Source organism: Trichinella spiralis, assembly GCF_000181795.1.
Source record: "Trichinella spiralis strain ISS 195 chromosome Unknown Scfld6, whole genome shotgun sequence".
NCBI classification, from domain to species: domain Eukaryota; kingdom Metazoa; phylum Nematoda; class Enoplea; order Trichinellida; family Trichinellidae; genus Trichinella; species Trichinella spiralis.
The window spans coordinates 5,931,879-5,949,540 of NW_003526945.1; the positions used below are offsets into that span (position 1 = coordinate 5,931,879).

A 17,662-nucleotide genomic window follows, 5' to 3' on the forward strand; every position below is an offset into this window, starting at 1 on the left:
CACCGACCCTGCTGCAGGCAAAAAAAATAAATACACTCGGGCCAAATTTTCCCACAATTCAATCGTAAATTGCACTCATTTATCAGTGTAATTTTAAAGCTTCCAAAAAACCCGATGAAAAAGACTGCATTTGGTTTTTCAAATTTCATTCGAATCTGACAAGATGTAATCTTGGATAAAGCTTGGTAAAGGCCATTGGCGGATAATTTCCGGAGATACGGAATTTCGCAGTTTCCATTTGCACAATGTCTGCAAGCTGGGCACGGCATTGCTTCGAGTGACCGGATACGCGAAACTGACAAACTCTGTGTGATAATGGCCTGCCTTTGGGTATAAAAATATATTATAAACACCGCGTCGTATTTCTTCTTTGGCCATGTCAATTAAACTGACCAATGAAGGTGCGCAAAGGCGACCAATACCAACACGAGCATGGTTTCGAACACCGAAACTAAACGTACCTGAAAATCAAAAGTGAACAATTTTAAAAGAAAATCAAAATTAAAACACAATTCAAACCATGCTGGTATTCAATGCGAATGTGATAGACTGAATTCTCTCCACGGTAGCTCAGTGAAAAGATGTGCGAATCGTTCTCTGAATCACGAATCAAATACGAACCAATACGTTTGTATCGAAGAATCTTCTCTGCGGCAGATTTGCTCAAGTCACTCCAATACCATTCACACTAAACAGAAGAAAAGATTCATTTTTAAAAATTTCACTACAAATTATCATGCTAACGATAATGAAATTATATTTATTTGTAAAATATTTCAAAAATTTACATTTAAAATCATCAACTGTACAATAACTTACAAGATGCATATGTTTCATTAACTTAATTATGGCATATATTTTTTTAAGAAAAAAACATTACTAATCGCAATTCAGCCAATGCAGAACTGAACGTTGCTGGTCCGAGGAAACCTTCACGAGTGGACGAATATTCACCATGATCACGAAAGTTTCTGGCGAAATCATCGCCCATTAAAGCTTATTACTAAAAATAAAACAATTCGTGTAATAATAACAATAAAAGCAAACGTAAAACTCAAGTAGAATGAAAGTTTAATTTCTTAATTTAAAATGAATTTTCAATATTATTAATTAAAATATTACACAATAATTCTATTAAAATTTTCCAATTCCTATAACAGAATCAAAAATGTCGAAATGGACTTTCACCAATTCTGTTCTACCTAAAATTCAAAAATCGTTGAACTGCAATCAAAATCGTTCTATGCACTTTATTTAATTTTACTTTTCTATTCAACAAAATCATTTTACTCAACTATGAAATTAACATAATCAAAATTTACAATGAACAATTTCTTTTTGAATAATAACAACAAAAGTGTACAATTATATTACAAATTAATAGTACCATGAAATAAGTGAAGATGATGAATTTGGTGTGGCATTAATAAAATTGACGTTAAAATTATGACAGAAAGTGCAGATTATTAAAGCACTGAAAAATAGTAAAGAAACTTTACAAATAAGTGAAAAATAACCACTCACTTATATAATACAATAACAAAGAAGTAACATATGCGAATCAAGATGTATTAATGTAGTAGGTTGAAACGATTTTCAAGTTTTAGACTTAAATTACTGTAGACTTGGTCAAAAATACTGATAAATAAAAGCTGTTTCATTTAAAAATTGAATAAATTAAATTGACCGAATAACTTTACATTATATTTTATTTTAAAATAAAGACTATATTTTAATTATGATTAAATTTTTTTTAAATTTACATAAAATTGTAAATTTGTTCTTAGCATTAATTTTAATATTGTGTTTAATCATTTATTTAAGCTTTATTTTTCCACTTATTTGAGCAGTATTTATTAAAATTTTATGATAAATATAATGAAAAAATAAATAATAAATAAAATCAAATATTAATTTAAAGTTAATTGAATTAAATTAAGTTGAATTTCATCTGTTAGGTGTAATTTTTTCCGTTTTAGTTTTCTTCAATCTCAATTAGCATTTTATTTGACGTTCGCGTAAAAGTGTAGAACAAACAATTGTAGCAATTTTTAAACGATTCAAATAAATGCCATTTATAGGTCACAATCGATAAAGAGCAGGGAAATAATTGGTCAAGTTTCGATTTAAGCAGCAGGCAAAAATATTAATTCAGCATGTGCTGATGAATAATGAACAAGTGAATTTTCCGATAAGTTGGTGGAAAGATTTTTTATATATAATTGTTATAATAATTTCTGTTCAAATTTTCCCAGCGTGTTTTATTTTTATTTTTAAATATTATCTTATTAATCTCAACAAATGAACAACAAGTATTTTGTAATGGTAATTTTGCGACAATTTCACTGACGACGATCTGCAGACAAGATATTTATTTATTTTTGAATTTAATACTCGAGAAAAGTACATCAGAAGAAATAGAATCGATGAAAGGCAATTTATTATTTGAAAAGAGAGACGACAGTCATGTATTTTTAAATCTGGACCGCTTTCGGTTATTCAGATTTGCTTTTAGGCCGAATGAAAGGATAAGAGATTAAACGATATTACGGAATAGGTGAAGCTTCATTGTTGTCCAAGTGAACGGCTTCTTTGTGCTTCTTGTTTTAACAGACCGGTCGATCGATTCCAACGCAGCTGGTAGTGCGTAATAAGTGGGCGTATAGAATTAAGAAAACCATCGCAAAATAAGTCTCTCTCTTTGCAAATAATTCATACAATCTACTGTTGACGTGAGAAGATGGTCTTGGGGACAGATTTTCCAATTTCAAATCAAATAATCCACAACATTAATGACTGACCATCAACACCACTATCAATTGCACCAACCATAAAGCACAACAAACTGTATATATCCATATATCTATCTGTATGCACGTTCCAATCCAACTGGCAAGTATTGATTTAGATTTTATAAGATGCGCACAAAAAGCCCAGCTTCTTCTGGCCGTCATTTAACAATACTTGGAACCATTTTCAGTTTGGAAATAAATTTGCCATTCTATTTATCCGAAAGAATTATTCGATTCTTCAACTTGTTTATTTTATCAGTTTGTACAATTTTCAAATCTATTTCCATCAACAAACACACACCTGCGTGTAAATCAGTTTGAGCATCGTAAAAAACAAATTTTTTTTCATATATGATAATTTTATTTTCAAAAAAAAAGTAGGTTGAATTTTTGTATCGGAATTCAATTTTACCGTAAAACAATTTTGTTTTTGAAAAACCGGTTTTTACGTAAAGTGAAGTGGAATTTGTTTTTCTTTTCTGTGTTGTGAAAAACATCAGGCGAAATGAAGTCGTGGCAAAAATCTTTAATCCGATTTTATAAGCAGTGCTTTTGTAATAATAATAATAATTATTATTATTATAATAATTATTTTTACGCAGTAATTGATGAACAGATATGAATGATGTTGTTAATCAAGAAAATTGCACTGGAAAAATTTTCTTCAGCTCATCAATTGAGAACAAACGTTGACAGAGGCTTTGTGTGTTTTTTTTGTAGCCTTTTGTGATTTTTGTAAAAAAAGCCACAACTGAACAAGAATAATTTTTTTTTGTTTTTACAAAACATCTGCTCACAACGAACAGTAAAAAAGGTCAAAGGTCGACCAGGCTTGACCCTCGAATTGAAGCTTTCAAAAAGTGAAACTCTGAAAAAAAACATTCGCATGTTAAGTGATTATACGCATGCGTGAGATTTGCGGTCGGTTGGGGGATCGTGACTTCGTTGTCAACGGTCGGTCGGTCAAGGGTCCGAATCGGAAATTGTCCATCGAGGGGCGCTTGGTGCAGTCCACTCGAGCTTCCAGTGGACAGGTGTCCAGGTTACGGTCGTCGAGCTTCACCACTGGCACCACAGTCCCCCCAACGTCGGACAGCTGCGGTCAGCGGGATGTGTCACTTGTGGAATAAATGCCACGCGCATCTTTCCACTCCTGCCGGTCGAGAACAATCGAATCGAATTTGGGCGCCCTTGTGAGACGACAAACTCCCTTTTCCCATTCGACAATTCGCTCACCAACTATACGCAACATCATCGACGATATTCAACAAGCCGAGCGTAGAGCGAGCGAATTAAAAATTAATCAAACCCAGAATGGGGAATAATTGTTTAGGCCGTGATTTGGTGGACAATTTTTCGCGCCAGTTGTTCAAAAAATGTCACTGTGACCTAGTTTTTGAGAATCTTTCAAAAATCGCCCGTTGACAAGCAATTGGAATCGTCAGAAATTTCCACACACACACACAAATTGTCAACAACTGCTTTGCAATTGTCGATTCATATCTTTTCAAATATTGACTTTTAGAGAAAGAGATAGGCAGGGGGGGTGGGAAATATGCATATGCAAATTTTCAACGTAACCATTGGTTGAATCGTTCTAGTTGATTTGATTCGATTTGAATTGAAATATAGTCGAATGTAGAATTTATTATTCGACCAAGTGAATACATGAGCCGCTTTTCAATTATTCAGCCGTTTCGACAAAGGCAATCGGTTGGTTGTAGAAATTCTCCAACGCCAGCAACGTATACTGTGCATGGTCTTTTGTTTCTCGGTTTAATGATGGTCGAAACAAAAGCACACGCATAGGGCCGCACAGATGGCTCGGACATGCATGTTTGGAACGGTGCGTGTCGTTTCCTTGTCACTAATGAGCTGCGATCAATTTTTATTTTTCTTTTCAACATCAAAAGTCCATTTCCCTAGTGGTATCATCGAATATTAAAAATTCAATAGCAAATTATATTTTCTTTAATAAATAAATATATACGTATTTATTCTTTTTTCACTTCAAATAAAAAGTTTCCAAATTTAACACCTAATTATTAGTTTTAGAAAACTGTAAATTTTGTTGTTGTTTGATACTGTATGTTTGAGAAGAATTGCATTGTTGTAACAACAAGAAAGTATTGTTTTAAATTAAACAAACATTAAAAAAAATTGAATTATGACAAATCAAAAACAAAAGTTTGAAAAAGGTAGAACGAAACAAAAAAAATGAAAGCAAACAAAAATTTGAAGGTCAATAGATTTCCGCATTATTTCCACGTAAGCTGTGCAAATTTGTACAAATGTTTTCAAGTGTGAGTTTTGCTTTATAACAGATGTTGTGGAAAAAGCTGGCCAAATTTAAATATCGAAAAGTGGAAAACGAACAACATCAACAAAAATAACAAAATACAGTAGTGATGACAAGTGAGTGGATTTTGAAATTGTGCACCTGAAATTGGATGACTATGGCGAACGGCAGCTGCGGTTGGATTGCTTTGTGCAAATTGGTCGAATGGGCAAATGAGATGAAGAAGCACATTAGCTCAGCTGACGCTTTGTTTGATTTGCCGACACTGTACGACCTTGGACAGTTACAAAAGCGGCCCGGTATACAAGCAATACAGGGCCATGCAGGCATTATTGCTTCGTATTATTTGCGCATGTGGAGAGTGTAATTGGCATTGGCTTGGCTAACAGAACAATCAAATGATGGGATCAAGCTGATGACAAGCAGTAGAGGTGAGATGAAATAAAAAAAATATGAATAAGAACAAGGGGACGAAAAAAATTCCACTCAGACAGGTGCAAAAGAAGATCGAGGTCGTCTTTTTTTCTTGTTGGATATTTTATGTATTTTTAATCTCACTAGAAGCCAGCTTAATTGAACAATAAATGACGTATGAAAACCAAATTGCCAAGCTTAATCTACAAAAAATAAGTTGTGAAAAAAGTTCAAGTGGATTGATGCATATCTATCTATATATTTATATATATATACTTTTTTTTCTTTAATTTTTATCCCCTGCAGTGTTGCAGGAAAAATAAGCATAAAGGTCGACCGAGTATTGCGCTTTTGCCATTGTTTGAACGTGTTCAATTTTCGCTCTCTTTCCCCCCTCCCGTTTTTATTTCCATCTCCTTTTTGCTACTTTATATCCATACATGCATGCATTTATACGCGCTGCTTATTCGATTTTTCTTTTTCTATTCACTCACTGACCGATAAATCAAGTTGCTTTTGCAAAGTATCTTCAATTTAAAATTGTAAACAAGCATAAATTAAAAAAAAATAATAATAAATTCAAATTTTCCGTGAGAACGAGCTTAGATGTTTGTTATTCATGTTGTGAAGAGTTGCAACTGTTTCAAGTGAGAGAATATTATTTTTAAAAAATTGAAATTGCTCACTTCTTTCCCACGAGCGTTTTTCTATTCGTGTTTCTTTGATTAGCTTTGGTTGGTTTGGAAAAAAATTTATTTTTCTCTTCCCTTGATCTTTCCCCTACTTTCACGAATTGCATCTTTTATTCTTCTTTTCAAATTTCAGCCCACTTTTGTCCCACTGTTTCGCTGTTGGAGTGAAAATGTTCAACCGTATATATATATGTCTTTATGAAAACATTTCAAATTATTTAATATGGATATTTTTATTCATCAATTAATTGCATGGAAAAACAACATTTTTCAAATTTTACGACCAATTTTTGCAAAATACAACTGATATCCAGCCTGGATAGAAATGAACATCATCGACAAGTGAAGGTACACACACAGTTGTAGTCTACTCTTTTTTTTGACTTCCCTTTCAGCTTGCCGACATTTTTTTGAATTTCTTTGTGTTGTTGTTTTTTTCACTTTTCCCATTCAAGCTTATTTGTTCATTTCGATGTTTGCTATTTTCTTTTCTTTTTTTTATTTGCAACTAGGCTACATCAGTATTACTTGTTTTTTTTTTGATTTCTTTCAAAAAATCTTCATCAAATAATAAATTTCTTGTTCGGTCGTCATTGAAAGGGGAAAAACATCCGAGCAATTATTATAACTGACCATTTTTCGCCCGTTCGATGCTAATGCAAACACAGAAAGATTGCAATGATGATGATGATGATGATGAGGTTGAAAAAGAAGAAGGTGACGGACGGGTTATTTCGATTCAACAACGGCCTCGATGAATACTGTAAATCTTGCAGGCCACTCGATTACGTGGAGGTTTTATTTGCACACTGGCTTCGCATACACACAGGCATAGTGATGGCAAATATATTCTGGATCAACGATGAAAATAGATAATTTGAAAAAAAAATCTTGATGAAGAAATTATCATTTAGCAGAAGAAGAAGAAGAAGAAGAGCTTGGGGAAAGAAAGATAGAAAGTGAGATGAAAACGCAGGCGTCACTTTTCGCAGCTCGTAGCTTTGATTCAAAGCAGTCCAACTCGTCAAATCTTTCAACACGCATCTTCTAATTTCTCGCCTGACGTGCTTAAAACCGAGACGCCAGCTGCTTTTCGATAAAGAAGAGCAGATAAAATGGATCCTTTAAAGCTGTCTGTCGACAAATCTAAAACTCCAATTTAATAATATCTGCTTCTGTCTGTCCGTCTCAAATTATTTTTTGTTTACTTCGACGAATAATCTGACGTATAATTTCTGCTCATCCGTCATCATTAGCCGGCCAAATTATTATCACTTCAACTATTCGTATATATATATTTTTTTCCTTTCGAAATTATTCAAATATTAATTTACTTTTTGTGACAGTATTTTTTACACTCATGTTCCTTGCAATTTGTCCTACTTTTTGTTTTCTTTTTGGTCTTCTTATTTTGATTGGTCAGAATAGGATTTGAAAATTGAGGAAAATAGTGGTGGAAAATTTGCGCATTTTTGTCGTACTTGTTCAATTGCATCCTAGTCGTAATAATTAATAATAATAATTGATGATTGATGAATTTCCATTTTTCGCTCGTTCTCGAAATTAGAAAAGAAAAAACAGAAGAATATAAATCCAAACACGTTGCTCATCTATCAGTGTGAGGATTGAAAAATTTGCCGACAGATGGCGCGCGGGAAAAAAATTTCCCGCTGCGAGATTGTCGCGCTACCTGTTGGCAATTCGTGATGAGCGTGTGGTCGGTCGTGTTCTCTTCTTGTGTCTGTCAGTCTTTTTCGCTCGGTCGACAGAACAACAGTTTCGTCGGTGTAGCCATGTTGGGGTCCAAAAGTGCCGCCCATTTTACGTTCGGTCTGTTGAACCAGTGGTCAAAGTCGACGGACACAGGTCACAAAGTGTTGGTTGGATCGAGGTCGTGAGAGCCATCTGCTTATTCTTCCTGTTCAAATCGCTCACCATCCATCTATCTATCTGTGTTTCTCCACTCGACTCGGTGTGTCCGTACAAGGATGGGAAAATTGGCAAACAATGGCCACGCTGGACAACTGCCTCGTGCCAAGGTCAGCGGCTGGTCAGCGACTCTGACGTCATCATCGCGACGCGTAGTGGTCAGATCCGACCGATCACGTGATCTACATCTCGGGTCAGGCTACCATTGGGCTTCAGTTAGCTCGTTGTCCGGCGGTCTCGTTCGTCCGCTGGCCGGGGCACAATGGTCGCCACAAAAAAAGACCCCGTCCACTAGTTTTGTGTGTGCGTGTGTTTTTTGATTCTTCTCTTTCGTTTCAGGATTTCTTCCATTCATTCACTCAAAGCTCGTTTTGGTGTCGTTTGTACTGTTCACCTGCAGCTGTGCTGTTTGTTGCTTTATTCGATTAGCTGTTTATTAATTTTAATAACAACAAACAACAACGCTTGCTTCTTCTCCAGTCTGTTATTGCTGCTAGCAAAGTAGCAGAAAAAGAGTAGCCAGACTTATCTACCATTCTCTTCTCCTTTTGGTCATCGTCGGTCTGTTGCTTTTCATCTTCACTTCGTCAAAGTGGCCAAGGTAATAAAGGTAGTGGTACAGTGTGCCCAACTTTGCTGCTGCCATCATTTGCTCGGCATCTTCATCTGGCAGACCATCGCAATTTTGTCCCCTCTGCTCTGATGTTTTCGTCGACTTGTTGTTGGATATTTTTCCTATTCACCACCCAACTTCAGTCAATCGTCCACTCGAAACGAGGTAAGATTGCAATTAATTTATTTTCATTCGATTCTATTCAACGGAATTGCTTCGTTCATGGAGACAATAATCAACGGTGGAGTTTGATGCAATTTAGGAAACGGTTTGCAATTTCCGTTCGAATTTTTTTTCCAACATCAACAATTGCTTTGATTCAAAAAATTAAATAAATAAATAAACAGCGTGACATTAATAATAATAGTGGTGAAAAAGTTTTCCTCTTCTTCTGGTAATTTTGTTCACTTTGTTAACTTTCGCGTGGTCTTGGGAATTGGGAAAAAAAGTTTTCATCTTTTTTCTTCATTTGTGCATTTTTTTTCAACCGGACGTGTAAAACAGGTTGTAATTGTACGACTGCGAAACGGACGCCCTGGATTTCTATTCATTCATCACTTTACACCATTGAATTGAACAGTGATATTTGTTGGCAGTTGGGGGGGGGGCGGGGGAGGGAGGAGGGGGAGAGGCCAAGGCAGGGCATGGCAGGGGGATCGATCGATTTCGCAGGTTTGGTGAGGTGGGTGCAATTTTAGCTTATTCTTCTTCTTCTTCTTTCTTTTGCTTATTGTCGCTTTAATTGGCGGCCAACTTCCATCACCAACGCCCTTGGCCAGACTATTTTCACCAACGTCCAAGCCATAAATCACCGACAATTATCGTCCAATGCACTTGGCTATCGTTTCAATTTTACAATACACACAACTGAATTTCTTCTCTTCAATCTGCACAAACAACAACCAAATGTGTACAGTTTTTTTTTCCCCATTGCAAAATTAAATGGAAAAAAGAGCAAACATTTACAACAATTCCATTCTATTCTTTTTTCCCCATTGCTTCATGTATATATGTGTGTGTGCATTTTTCTTTTCTTCACTTTATTCGCTTTAATGTGATTTAAATTTTCAACAAATGCTTTTCGTTCCTGGCTCTGAACGCATCATTTTTGCCGTTTTATCTTTTTCTTCTTCCTCTTTTCCGAGCATTATTCGCTTGTTGAATTGTATAAAATTTAAATTTAAAAAAAAACGAGAAGATGCAATTTTCAATTGTAAATAATAATATTAATTATCTCGTTACGAATTGTTTGAATTGAAACAATTTTTCACTGAACAACTTGACAAATATTCCATTGGATTGGATTTGATTTGATTTCGTCGTGCAGTGTTAATTGTTAATTTAATTTGCATTGCAATCGTCAGTCATTATATCAATTCAATTGTTCGTTTGTTCATTTTCATTCATCGACAAATTCTACATATAAAATTATTAGCTATAATTTAATACCAGTATTCGAATTTTTATCCTGCAAGTTTTAAAAAATGTGGTCAACATTTTATTGTCGGTTTGGAATTGAACGTTGCATGTTAATGGTTGAATTTGTAAAAGGACGACCTTGATTTCACACGCAATTTTCTTGTTCAAGTGGTTGTTGGCCGTTTTCTATTACCGGACTATGTGAAATTTTTATTACCAACCAATAAAGCAGCTGCTGATCAACTTTATACAATTGTGGAATAATGTAAAAATTATTCTCATCCAAAGTTTAATTAGTCTATTGTTTGCATACCACCAACTGCTGCTGCTGTATATAAATTTCGGTAGTTGTTTAGGCATGCGGGGAAAAATTGTATACTGTTTGTTGCAAGTTGTGGGAATTGGTGAGAAAAATACGACAGACTGCTCAAATATAGAGAGTTCAAATAAATAATAATGATAATTCCAATTGGACAATGTGATGGATGGCATTGCTTGGAGGAACGATTTTTGCTCGGTCTCATGCACCACAGGGGATAGCTGCTAATTGTGATCAAATATCGACGCCGGTTCTCTGGCACTGGACAAATTTGTCCTGTCAGCAGGTTGAAATGTTGATTAACAATTATTCCGCTAGTTTCCGTCGGCTAATTTTATTAACGATCCCTGAATGTTTGCGATCCGCGTCGATAAAAGCGCTTCAAGCGCGCCATCCAAACCACTATCGAGCCGATCAAAGTGTTCTTATCATTTCATACACCAAGTCCAACTATCTTTATCCACGGCTGGCTTGGAAAAGGCCAGTGCAAAATTTCCCTTCCAAACGATTATTATTCAACTTCAGTCCATCAAAAGTCATTTAAATGCAGTTTAATAATAGCACTTGTTTATTATTAGCATTATTGTCGTTGTTGTTGTCATCGAGAATGTTCGTCGATAAAATCAAAATGGATATTTTGCCTGTGTGTGATCCATAACTATTTTTGAACCAACTATTTTATTACATGTATTTTTTTTTTGAAAAAAAAAATTTACTTAAAAAATAAATAGGTTAATGGATACTTTTATTACTGTTGATACATCAATACGTTGCGCATATTGCAGTTTACACAATTTTACAGTTTTGTTTAATTTATTTATTTTTAGTACTGTTGCTGGATACGACACAATTGTCCTATTTGAAATGGAAAACATATTCCAGCTCAACTTCATCGCAGGAAGGGGTAAGTTGAATTTACCTTGTATATATATATATATATTAAAAAGTAATTCACATATATGAACTTGATTTCTACTGCTGCTGCTGCTGCTGCTGCTGCTGGTGATGGTGTTGTTGTTGTTGTTGATTGCCTACATTATATAGTCAATTTCCAGTAAAAAGCATTTTTATTTACATAAACTGCAGTGCATTAACGTAGTAAAGATTGAACAAACTGTTAACGACGTGAAACAGATGAACTTGATTGACATAGTCGCGGTTCACTTTGTCCATCTTTCTGTGTCTACAAGCCGACGTTCATTGAAGCGTGCCAAAGTGCACTTTGGCCATCGATGGAATTCGCACACATTAATACAAGCCAGTGAAATATTATTCATAATTGGAAATATTTTTCTTTCGCTAATGGAAAAAGGCGTGGTTCGATTGACTGGTGATTTGTAGAAATGATTTTCAAATAGCCATTCCCGTTGTTTCAGTTGTTGTTTTTTTCCCTTGATTTTATTCAACTATTTTTTTTACAATTGTAGAAAAATTATAATATGTATATATATATGAATTCAATTTTATTGCTGCTTTTTTTGCGAGGAAGTGGAAATTTTTCAATTTGTGCATCGGATGTCCTTCAAAATTTGATGCTACGCTGAATAATGTTTGATTTGTTCACCGTTGTGCTGCTGTTGACAAAGCAACAATGATAAAGGAAACGAATGGAAAAATGACCCAACTTTGCTCAACGCAGCAGCAGCAGCAGCTGTCCAGTGGAGTGAGAAAGTGTCCTTCTCATCAAAGAAATTTATCATTTGAAAAATTACCCCTATTATTAATATTATTATAATCAGTTGCATGTTGCATCTTTTCATTGTAAAAGAAAAAAAAAATCAATATAAAGAAAGGAAGCAGGAGAAAAAATGTGCTATATATATATATATATGTATGTATTGTTGAATATGTTGAGGTTTTTGTTGTAGGTGAAGGACAGACGTGAGGTTTTTTTTTCTTCCATTGAAGGAGAAAAAAGTTTCAAATTTTGCACAAATTATTAATTTTGTTTCAATAATAATTGCAACGAATGTTTTTTATTGTTTCTTTTTTTTCAGTGGTCTGAGGAGAGCTTTGCCAACGTGAAAGAGGGGAACAACTGGCGCACGTATACGGTATGCGACTTTTACAAAGACAGCGCCAACCACTGGCTCAGAACGCCGTATATCGCCAGAGGCAACGCCCGTCGACTGTTCATCGAGATGACGTTCACGATGCGCGCCTGCAAGGAGTTCCCTCAAACTGCGCTAACTTGCAAAGAGACGTTCACGTTGTTGTACCACGAGGCGGACCACGACGTCGCCAACGAGTCAACTTCGTTGCCTTGGAACGAGCGTTCGTATCGAATTGTGGACAAGATCACGTCCAACGGTGCCCGTTATGCCCATTCGGCTGCCGGGGAGGCGGAAACGGCCGCGGCCATGGCCACGCCCCTCTTGGCCGAGCACGCATCCAAGACGACCGTCGTGCGCAGTGTGCCGGTGTCAAAAAATGGGGTTTATTTCGCTTTTCAAGACGAAGGCTCTTGCACATCACTGCTGTCGATTAAAGTACAATTATTAAAATGCGCAACAACAACATTAATAATAATAATAATCATTGCACAATTTAATATAATTTTTTTTGTGCACAAATAGGTTTATTATCAAGTTTGCGAAGAAGTGTTGGCCAATTTTGCTTGGTTTGATGAAACTCCTGCTGGACCAGAATTGACATCAATTCAAGAAACCGTTGGCCAATGCGTCGACAATGCCAAACCGACCGGCGAGTCGATGCCGAAATTTGTATGCAAAGCCGATGGTTCTTGGGATTTGCTCAGCGGTAGTTGCCAATGCAATGCCGGCTTTGAAGCGTTCGATTCGCATTGTTCTGGTGAGTGGATTTTCACAGTGGGATGTGCGAAAAATTGTCGACTAACAATTCATTTATTGTACAGCTTGCAAAATGGGACACTTCAAAGATGTGAAAGGATCGGTTGGATGCCGACCTTGTCCATTGCACAGTCATACGGTCAGTAATGGTAGTGTATTTTGTCAATGTGAACCCGGCTATTATCGAGCTCAAGTCGATGCTCTTTCTGAGCCGTGCACACGTATGTGTAGTCGTTTGTTTGTTTTGTAATTTCTCATTTTTCTTCTTCATATTCGATTGATATTTTTTTTCATTCTGTAGAGCCACCTTCTAAGCCACAGAATGCTCGTGTGGAATTTGTCGATCAGAACAGTGTGGTGATCGCCTGGAATCGTCCCGTTAGTAACGGTGGTCGATCTGAACTCTGGTACCGAGTGGATTGTCGTGATTGTCCTGCTGGAATTCGCTACGGATCTGAGCTGATGTCTTCGAATCGTATCCACGTGACCAACATCACTATCAGCGGTCTGGAACCGTCGACATTGTATACGGTGTTCGTTTACGCCGAGAACGACGTGAGCGCGCTGTTGAACGGTCTGCCAATGTACGCCGTGGTCGAGGTGACCACGACCGCTTTGGCGCCGGTCATACTGTCCGAGTTGAGGGTGGAGTCGGTGGCCGAGAACGAAGTTTCGTTGGCTTGGCACGCGCCCGAAGTTCCACTCCACTTGGGTACCGCTTACGAGCCGCCGACGCTCCAACGTAACCGCCATGGCAAGCCGAAGCTGCACGTCCAGTATTATTTGGTCGATTACGCGGCGCGTCGCGGCGTGGCCACTTCGCGTACCGGTGACCACATCCGAATCACTACCCAACAGCCCCATGCTTTTGTCCAAGGTTTGCTAGCTGATACGGAATACGGCTTCAAAGTGCGCGCTTACACGTCCAGAGGTTGGAGTGCTTGGACCGATACCAAATGGATACGTACGTCAGGTAAAAATGAAGCTAACATGATATATTTATTTATTTATTGTTTTGTTTGTTTCGAATTGTTGTCATTTATTTATTTCAGCATCTTCACAGTACAACAGTGTTGCCGGTGGATTGAATCCACACGGATCGTCGTCGACGAAATATTTATATGCAGCAATTGGGGTGCTGCTGTTCATAATCAGCGTATTGTTAACGCTAGCTTATCGCCGTCGATTGCCATTTCACTTGTGCGGTTACAACAAGCAGCCGAGTGATTTAGATGTCTTGGAATACAAAGCAGGTTTGTTAATTTATAACATATATACGTAGATATGGACTATTTTATTAATTATTATTGTTTTTATTTTTATTTTTATAGATCAATTCAGTTCTGATTATAATACAATCGACATTTACAATCACAAATGTATGTTATTTTGTTTTGTTTTGTCTATCATTTTCCTAATGTTATTGAATACATATATATATGGTGAGAAACATCACGTTGTTCTATTTCAGTCAATTCAGCAATAGTTCAACTACCTAGAAGATCTGGGTCAGCTTACAAGCCGTATGTTGATCCGTTGGCATATGAAGATCCGAAACAAGCGTTGCGAGAGTTTGCCAACGAAATTGATTCAACAGCGGTGGCTTTAGATGAAATTATTGGTGAAGGTGAATTTGGTGAAGTTTACAAAGGAAAAATGTGCGTCCCGGGATGTGGGGTAGAAGTGGTGGCGATTAAAAGCTTAAAGACTGGTCTGTCGGTCAAGGCTAAGCTGGACTTTTTGTCCGAAGCATCCATCATGGGTCAGTTTGATCACCCGAATGTGATTCGTCTCAGGGGCGTCATTTCACGTTCAGAGCCGGCAATGATTGTAACGGAATATTTGGAAAATGGCTCGTTGGACAATTTTCTCAAAGTAAATAATAATTGCTACTTTACTGTTGTCTGTGCTACTTGATTACTCTTTATATTGATATGCTGTTTTTTCTTCGCTTTTTCTAGCGCAATGGAGACCGGTTAGATACGGTGCAATTGGTACGAATGTTGAATGATGTTGCCAGTGGCATGGCTTATCTTAGTGATAAGGGTTACACTCACAGGGTATGCATTTGTCTGATTATGTATTTGATTTATTGATAATAATGACGCAGTTTGTATGTATGTATGTATGTATGTGTGTTCCAGGATTTGGCGGCAAGAAATATTTTAGTCGATGGTAAAATTTGTTGCAAGATTGCCGATTTTGGATTGTCACGTGAATTGGAAGGCTCCACTGAATTGGCATATACGACGAAAGGGGGAAAAATCCCGGTACGCTGGACGGCGCCAGAGGCGATCACGTTCCGCAAGTTCACCTCCTCGTCCGACGTGTGGTCTTTCGGCATCGTGGTCTGGGAGGTGCTGTCGCTGGGCGACCGTCCCTATTGGGATTGGACAAATCAGGAGGTGGTCGACGCGGTCGATCAAGGCTACCGTCTGCCGGCGCCGCACAACTGTCCGGCCACGTTGTACCGTCTGATGCTGGCCTGTTGGGACAAGGACTACACTTGCAGACCGACGTTCCATCAGTTGCGTTGCATGTTGAGCGATTTTCTCCACTGTCCAGATTTGATGTATTCGCCGACCTTTCTCACCGGCACGTCACAGCAAAATCAACAGTATATTCATGTTTTGTTTGCTGTTGTCAATTAAGAATTATCGATGGTGTTCAATTAATTAATTAATTGTGTCGTTGCAGATTTTATACACTGAGCGCGCGTGTCTTTGCAGCCGGTTCATTTCCGTACGCTTGCAGTGTTGAGGATTTTTGTCGCAAGTTGAACTTGGACCGTCGTTTCGCCCAAGTGTTCCACGCGCACGGTGTACACCGCCCAGTGATTGTTTCAGAATTGACCAGTGCGGATTTGGCGTCGATGGGTCTGTCTCGGGTTGATCAGGAGATTGTCACCAGGGCGTTGGTCAAGTTCAGGCTTGCCAACGCGAACCGTATGCAGCAGTCCAACGCAGGCACCGTTGGCCGACGATCTGTACGCGTTTACGAGAAAAGTCCGGTGATCGCATCCAACACACGCGTCTACACCACGCCCGGCTTGGTGGAGCAAACAACGATGGACAACAACGACAGCTTGCCACGTCGTAGCAATGGTTTTTTTGTTTGAATTCACGAATGAAACAAACGAAACATTGGCCATTCGTTCATTATGCAAATCAACAAACAACCAACGGCAAGTTGTATTACATATCAACATGTATGATGTATCATTATTGACATTTATTTTTGTTTTATTTCAATTTATTCACTTCTGTTTAATGTTATTATTGTTGAACAGTATTTTTTTTGTATTTCTTCATTTATTATATTTTTTTCAGTTTTTGTTCTGTTTTGTTTTTTGCACAGTAGATGCTGTGTGCTGTGAGATATATGATGATGATTCGTGTTGAACATGATGTTCTTCTCGTAGTTCATCATATGATTGATCTTTATTATTTTTTTCTGTCAGTTTTTTTTCTTCTTTACTTTTTTACAGTAATAATTTTTGTTGTTACAAAAATGGTTGTCCGGAGGATATTGTTGCATAGTTGAAACTGTGAATTTATCCCAATCAGTGAGTGGTCTGACATTCTTCATTGGTTCTCTTTTATCACTGAGTGCTATTATTCTTATTTCCTTTTTTTTCATTATTTGTGAATGTATGGCGAAGAAATATATGCGCACACATAATATGCGCATCTCTTACTTTGAATTTCTCTTCTGTCCTTTGTCGAGCTTTTTTCTTTCTTTCGCTTATCATGCTTATTTCACCACCGCTACATCTATCAATCTACCTTTGCTTGTTTTTATTCTTGTTTCTCCAACCGACTTATTATTATTATTACCAATGCAGTAATAATAATAATAATAATAATACGTAGTTGACTGACTTTTTACCGCTTGTTCTGTTATTATTGTTATTATTCGAAACTCACCGTACACGTGCCTTGCACACAGCCCGTGTTCTCTTTTTTTTCCTTTGCTATCGTATCTTCTTCTCTATCCGTCGATATTTTTTGCTTACATCGATCGTCATTATATATGTATATATATATACATATACCGATTTTTAAAATTAAATAAACAACTTGCATTCTAACCAACCGAGTTTTATTTATCATTTTTATTATTAAAAAATTATTTACTATCCTAGTTATAATGAAAAAATGGTGCACATTAAAAAAAGAAAAAGAAACAATTGCCCTTTTTCTTCGACCACACACATATTACATATATATATATATATATGAATCAGTTGTATGTGTGGGTAGGTGGGTGTGTCTGTAACGAATTATGATATGTGCATGTACAGTAGCAGTGCGTAAAAACAGTTTTCAGTTAGCTAAAATGAAAAAAGAAAAAGCACAAAAAATATATATTACTA

The 17,662-nt window shown here is 36.9% G+C and overlaps 6 protein-coding genes across 6 annotated transcripts; 4 read left to right on the top strand and 2 right to left on the bottom strand.

The window, feature by feature from the left end:
- Positions 1-145: 145 nt before the first annotated feature.
- On the bottom strand, positions 146-991 carry Tsp_09733 (putative SH2 domain protein). Its single transcript, XM_003374337.1, has 4 exons — positions 881-991; positions 520-688; positions 354-461; positions 146-324 (listed from the first exon to the last, which is right to left on the bottom strand). Exons 1-4 carry the CDS (start codon positions 989-991, stop codon positions 146-148), a joined length of 567 nt encoding a protein of 188 aa, XP_003374385.1.
- A 3,489-nt stretch (positions 992-4,480) lies between these two features.
- Tsp_09732 (hypothetical protein) lies at positions 4,481-5,421 on the bottom strand. The gene is made up of 2 exons (XM_003374338.1): positions 5,194-5,421; positions 4,481-4,714 (listed from the first exon to the last, which is right to left on the bottom strand). The coding sequence occupies exons 1-2, from the start codon at positions 5,419-5,421 to the stop codon at positions 4,481-4,483; spliced, it is 462 nt and encodes a 153-aa protein (XP_003374386.1).
- Positions 5,422-8,185: 2,764 nt separating this feature from the next.
- On the top strand, positions 8,186-8,566 carry Tsp_09731 (conserved hypothetical protein). The gene is made up of 2 exons (XM_003374339.1): positions 8,186-8,420; positions 8,466-8,566. Exons 1-2 carry the CDS (start codon positions 8,186-8,188, stop codon positions 8,564-8,566), a joined length of 336 nt encoding a protein of 111 aa, XP_003374387.1.
- Positions 8,567-10,643: 2,077 nt separating this feature from the next.
- On the top strand, positions 10,644-11,340 carry Tsp_09730 (conserved hypothetical protein). The gene is made up of 2 exons (XM_003374340.1): positions 10,644-11,012; positions 11,305-11,340. Exons 1-2 carry the CDS (start codon positions 10,644-10,646, stop codon positions 11,338-11,340), a joined length of 405 nt encoding a protein of 134 aa, XP_003374388.1.
- Positions 11,341-11,436: 96 nt separating this feature from the next.
- On the top strand, positions 11,437-11,818 carry Tsp_09729 (conserved hypothetical protein). The gene is made up of 2 exons (XM_003374341.1): positions 11,437-11,520; positions 11,564-11,818. The coding sequence occupies exons 1-2, from the start codon at positions 11,437-11,439 to the stop codon at positions 11,816-11,818; spliced, it is 339 nt and encodes a 112-aa protein (XP_003374389.1).
- A 274-nt stretch (positions 11,819-12,092) lies between these two features.
- Tsp_09728 (putative protein kinase domain protein) lies at positions 12,093-16,405 on the top strand. Its single transcript, XM_003374342.1, has 11 exons — positions 12,093-12,140; positions 12,346-12,363; positions 12,475-12,912; positions 13,054-13,288; positions 13,353-13,508; positions 13,589-14,260; positions 14,340-14,540; positions 14,759-15,162; positions 15,249-15,347; positions 15,432-15,904; positions 15,985-16,405. The coding sequence occupies exons 1-11, from the start codon at positions 12,093-12,095 to the stop codon at positions 16,403-16,405; spliced, it is 3,165 nt and encodes a 1,054-aa protein (XP_003374390.1).
- Positions 16,406-17,662: the final 1,257 nt, after the last annotated feature.

Excerpts from the sequence above, each read along its gene's own strand:
- Tsp_09730 (XM_003374340.1), top strand. The coding sequence starts at position 10,644 with ATGGCATTGCTTGGAGGAACGATTTTTGCTCGGTCTCATGCACCACAG. Across the intron at positions 11,013-11,304 it reads TCAACTTCAGTCCATCAAAA|TACTGTTGCTGGATACGACA; the intron begins GTCATTTAAATG and ends ATTTATTTTTAG.
- Tsp_09728 (XM_003374342.1), top strand. The coding sequence starts at position 12,093 with ATGACCCAACTTTGCTCAACGCAGCAGCAGCAGCAGCTGTCCAGTGGA. Across the intron at positions 13,509-13,588 it reads TCTTTCTGAGCCGTGCACAC|AGCCACCTTCTAAGCCACAG; the intron begins GTATGTGTAGTC and ends TTCATTCTGTAG. Across the intron at positions 15,163-15,248 it reads CGTTGGACAATTTTCTCAAA|CGCAATGGAGACCGGTTAGA; the intron begins GTAAATAATAAT and ends CGCTTTTTCTAG.
- Tsp_09732 (XM_003374338.1), bottom strand. The coding sequence starts at position 5,421 with ATGCCTGCATGGCCCTGTATTGCTTGTATACCGGGCCGCTTTTGTAAC. Across the intron at positions 4,715-5,193 it reads ACTCACTTGTCATCACTACT|GGAAATGGACTTTTGATGTT; the intron begins GTATTTTGTTAT and ends TGATACCACTAG.
- Tsp_09733 (XM_003374337.1), bottom strand. The coding sequence starts at position 991 with ATGGGCGATGATTTCGCCAGAAACTTTCGTGATCATGGTGAATATTCG. Across the intron at positions 689-880 it reads CATTGGCTGAATTGCGATTA|TGTGAATGGTATTGGAGTGA; the intron begins GTAATGTTTTTT and ends TCTTCTGTTTAG. Across the intron at positions 325-353 it reads CAAAGAAGAAATACGACGCG|GCAGGCCATTATCACACAGA; the intron begins GTGTTTATAATA and ends TTATACCCAAAG.
- Tsp_09729 (XM_003374341.1), top strand. The coding sequence starts at position 11,437 with ATGAACTTGATTTCTACTGCTGCTGCTGCTGCTGCTGCTGCTGGTGAT. Across the intron at positions 11,521-11,563 it reads TTGATTGCCTACATTATATA|TGCATTAACGTAGTAAAGAT; the intron begins GTCAATTTCCAG and ends CATAAACTGCAG.
- Tsp_09731 (XM_003374339.1), top strand. The coding sequence starts at position 8,186 with ATGGGAAAATTGGCAAACAATGGCCACGCTGGACAACTGCCTCGTGCC. Across the intron at positions 8,421-8,465 it reads AAAAAAGACCCCGTCCACTA|GATTTCTTCCATTCATTCAC; the intron begins GTTTTGTGTGTG and ends CTTTCGTTTCAG.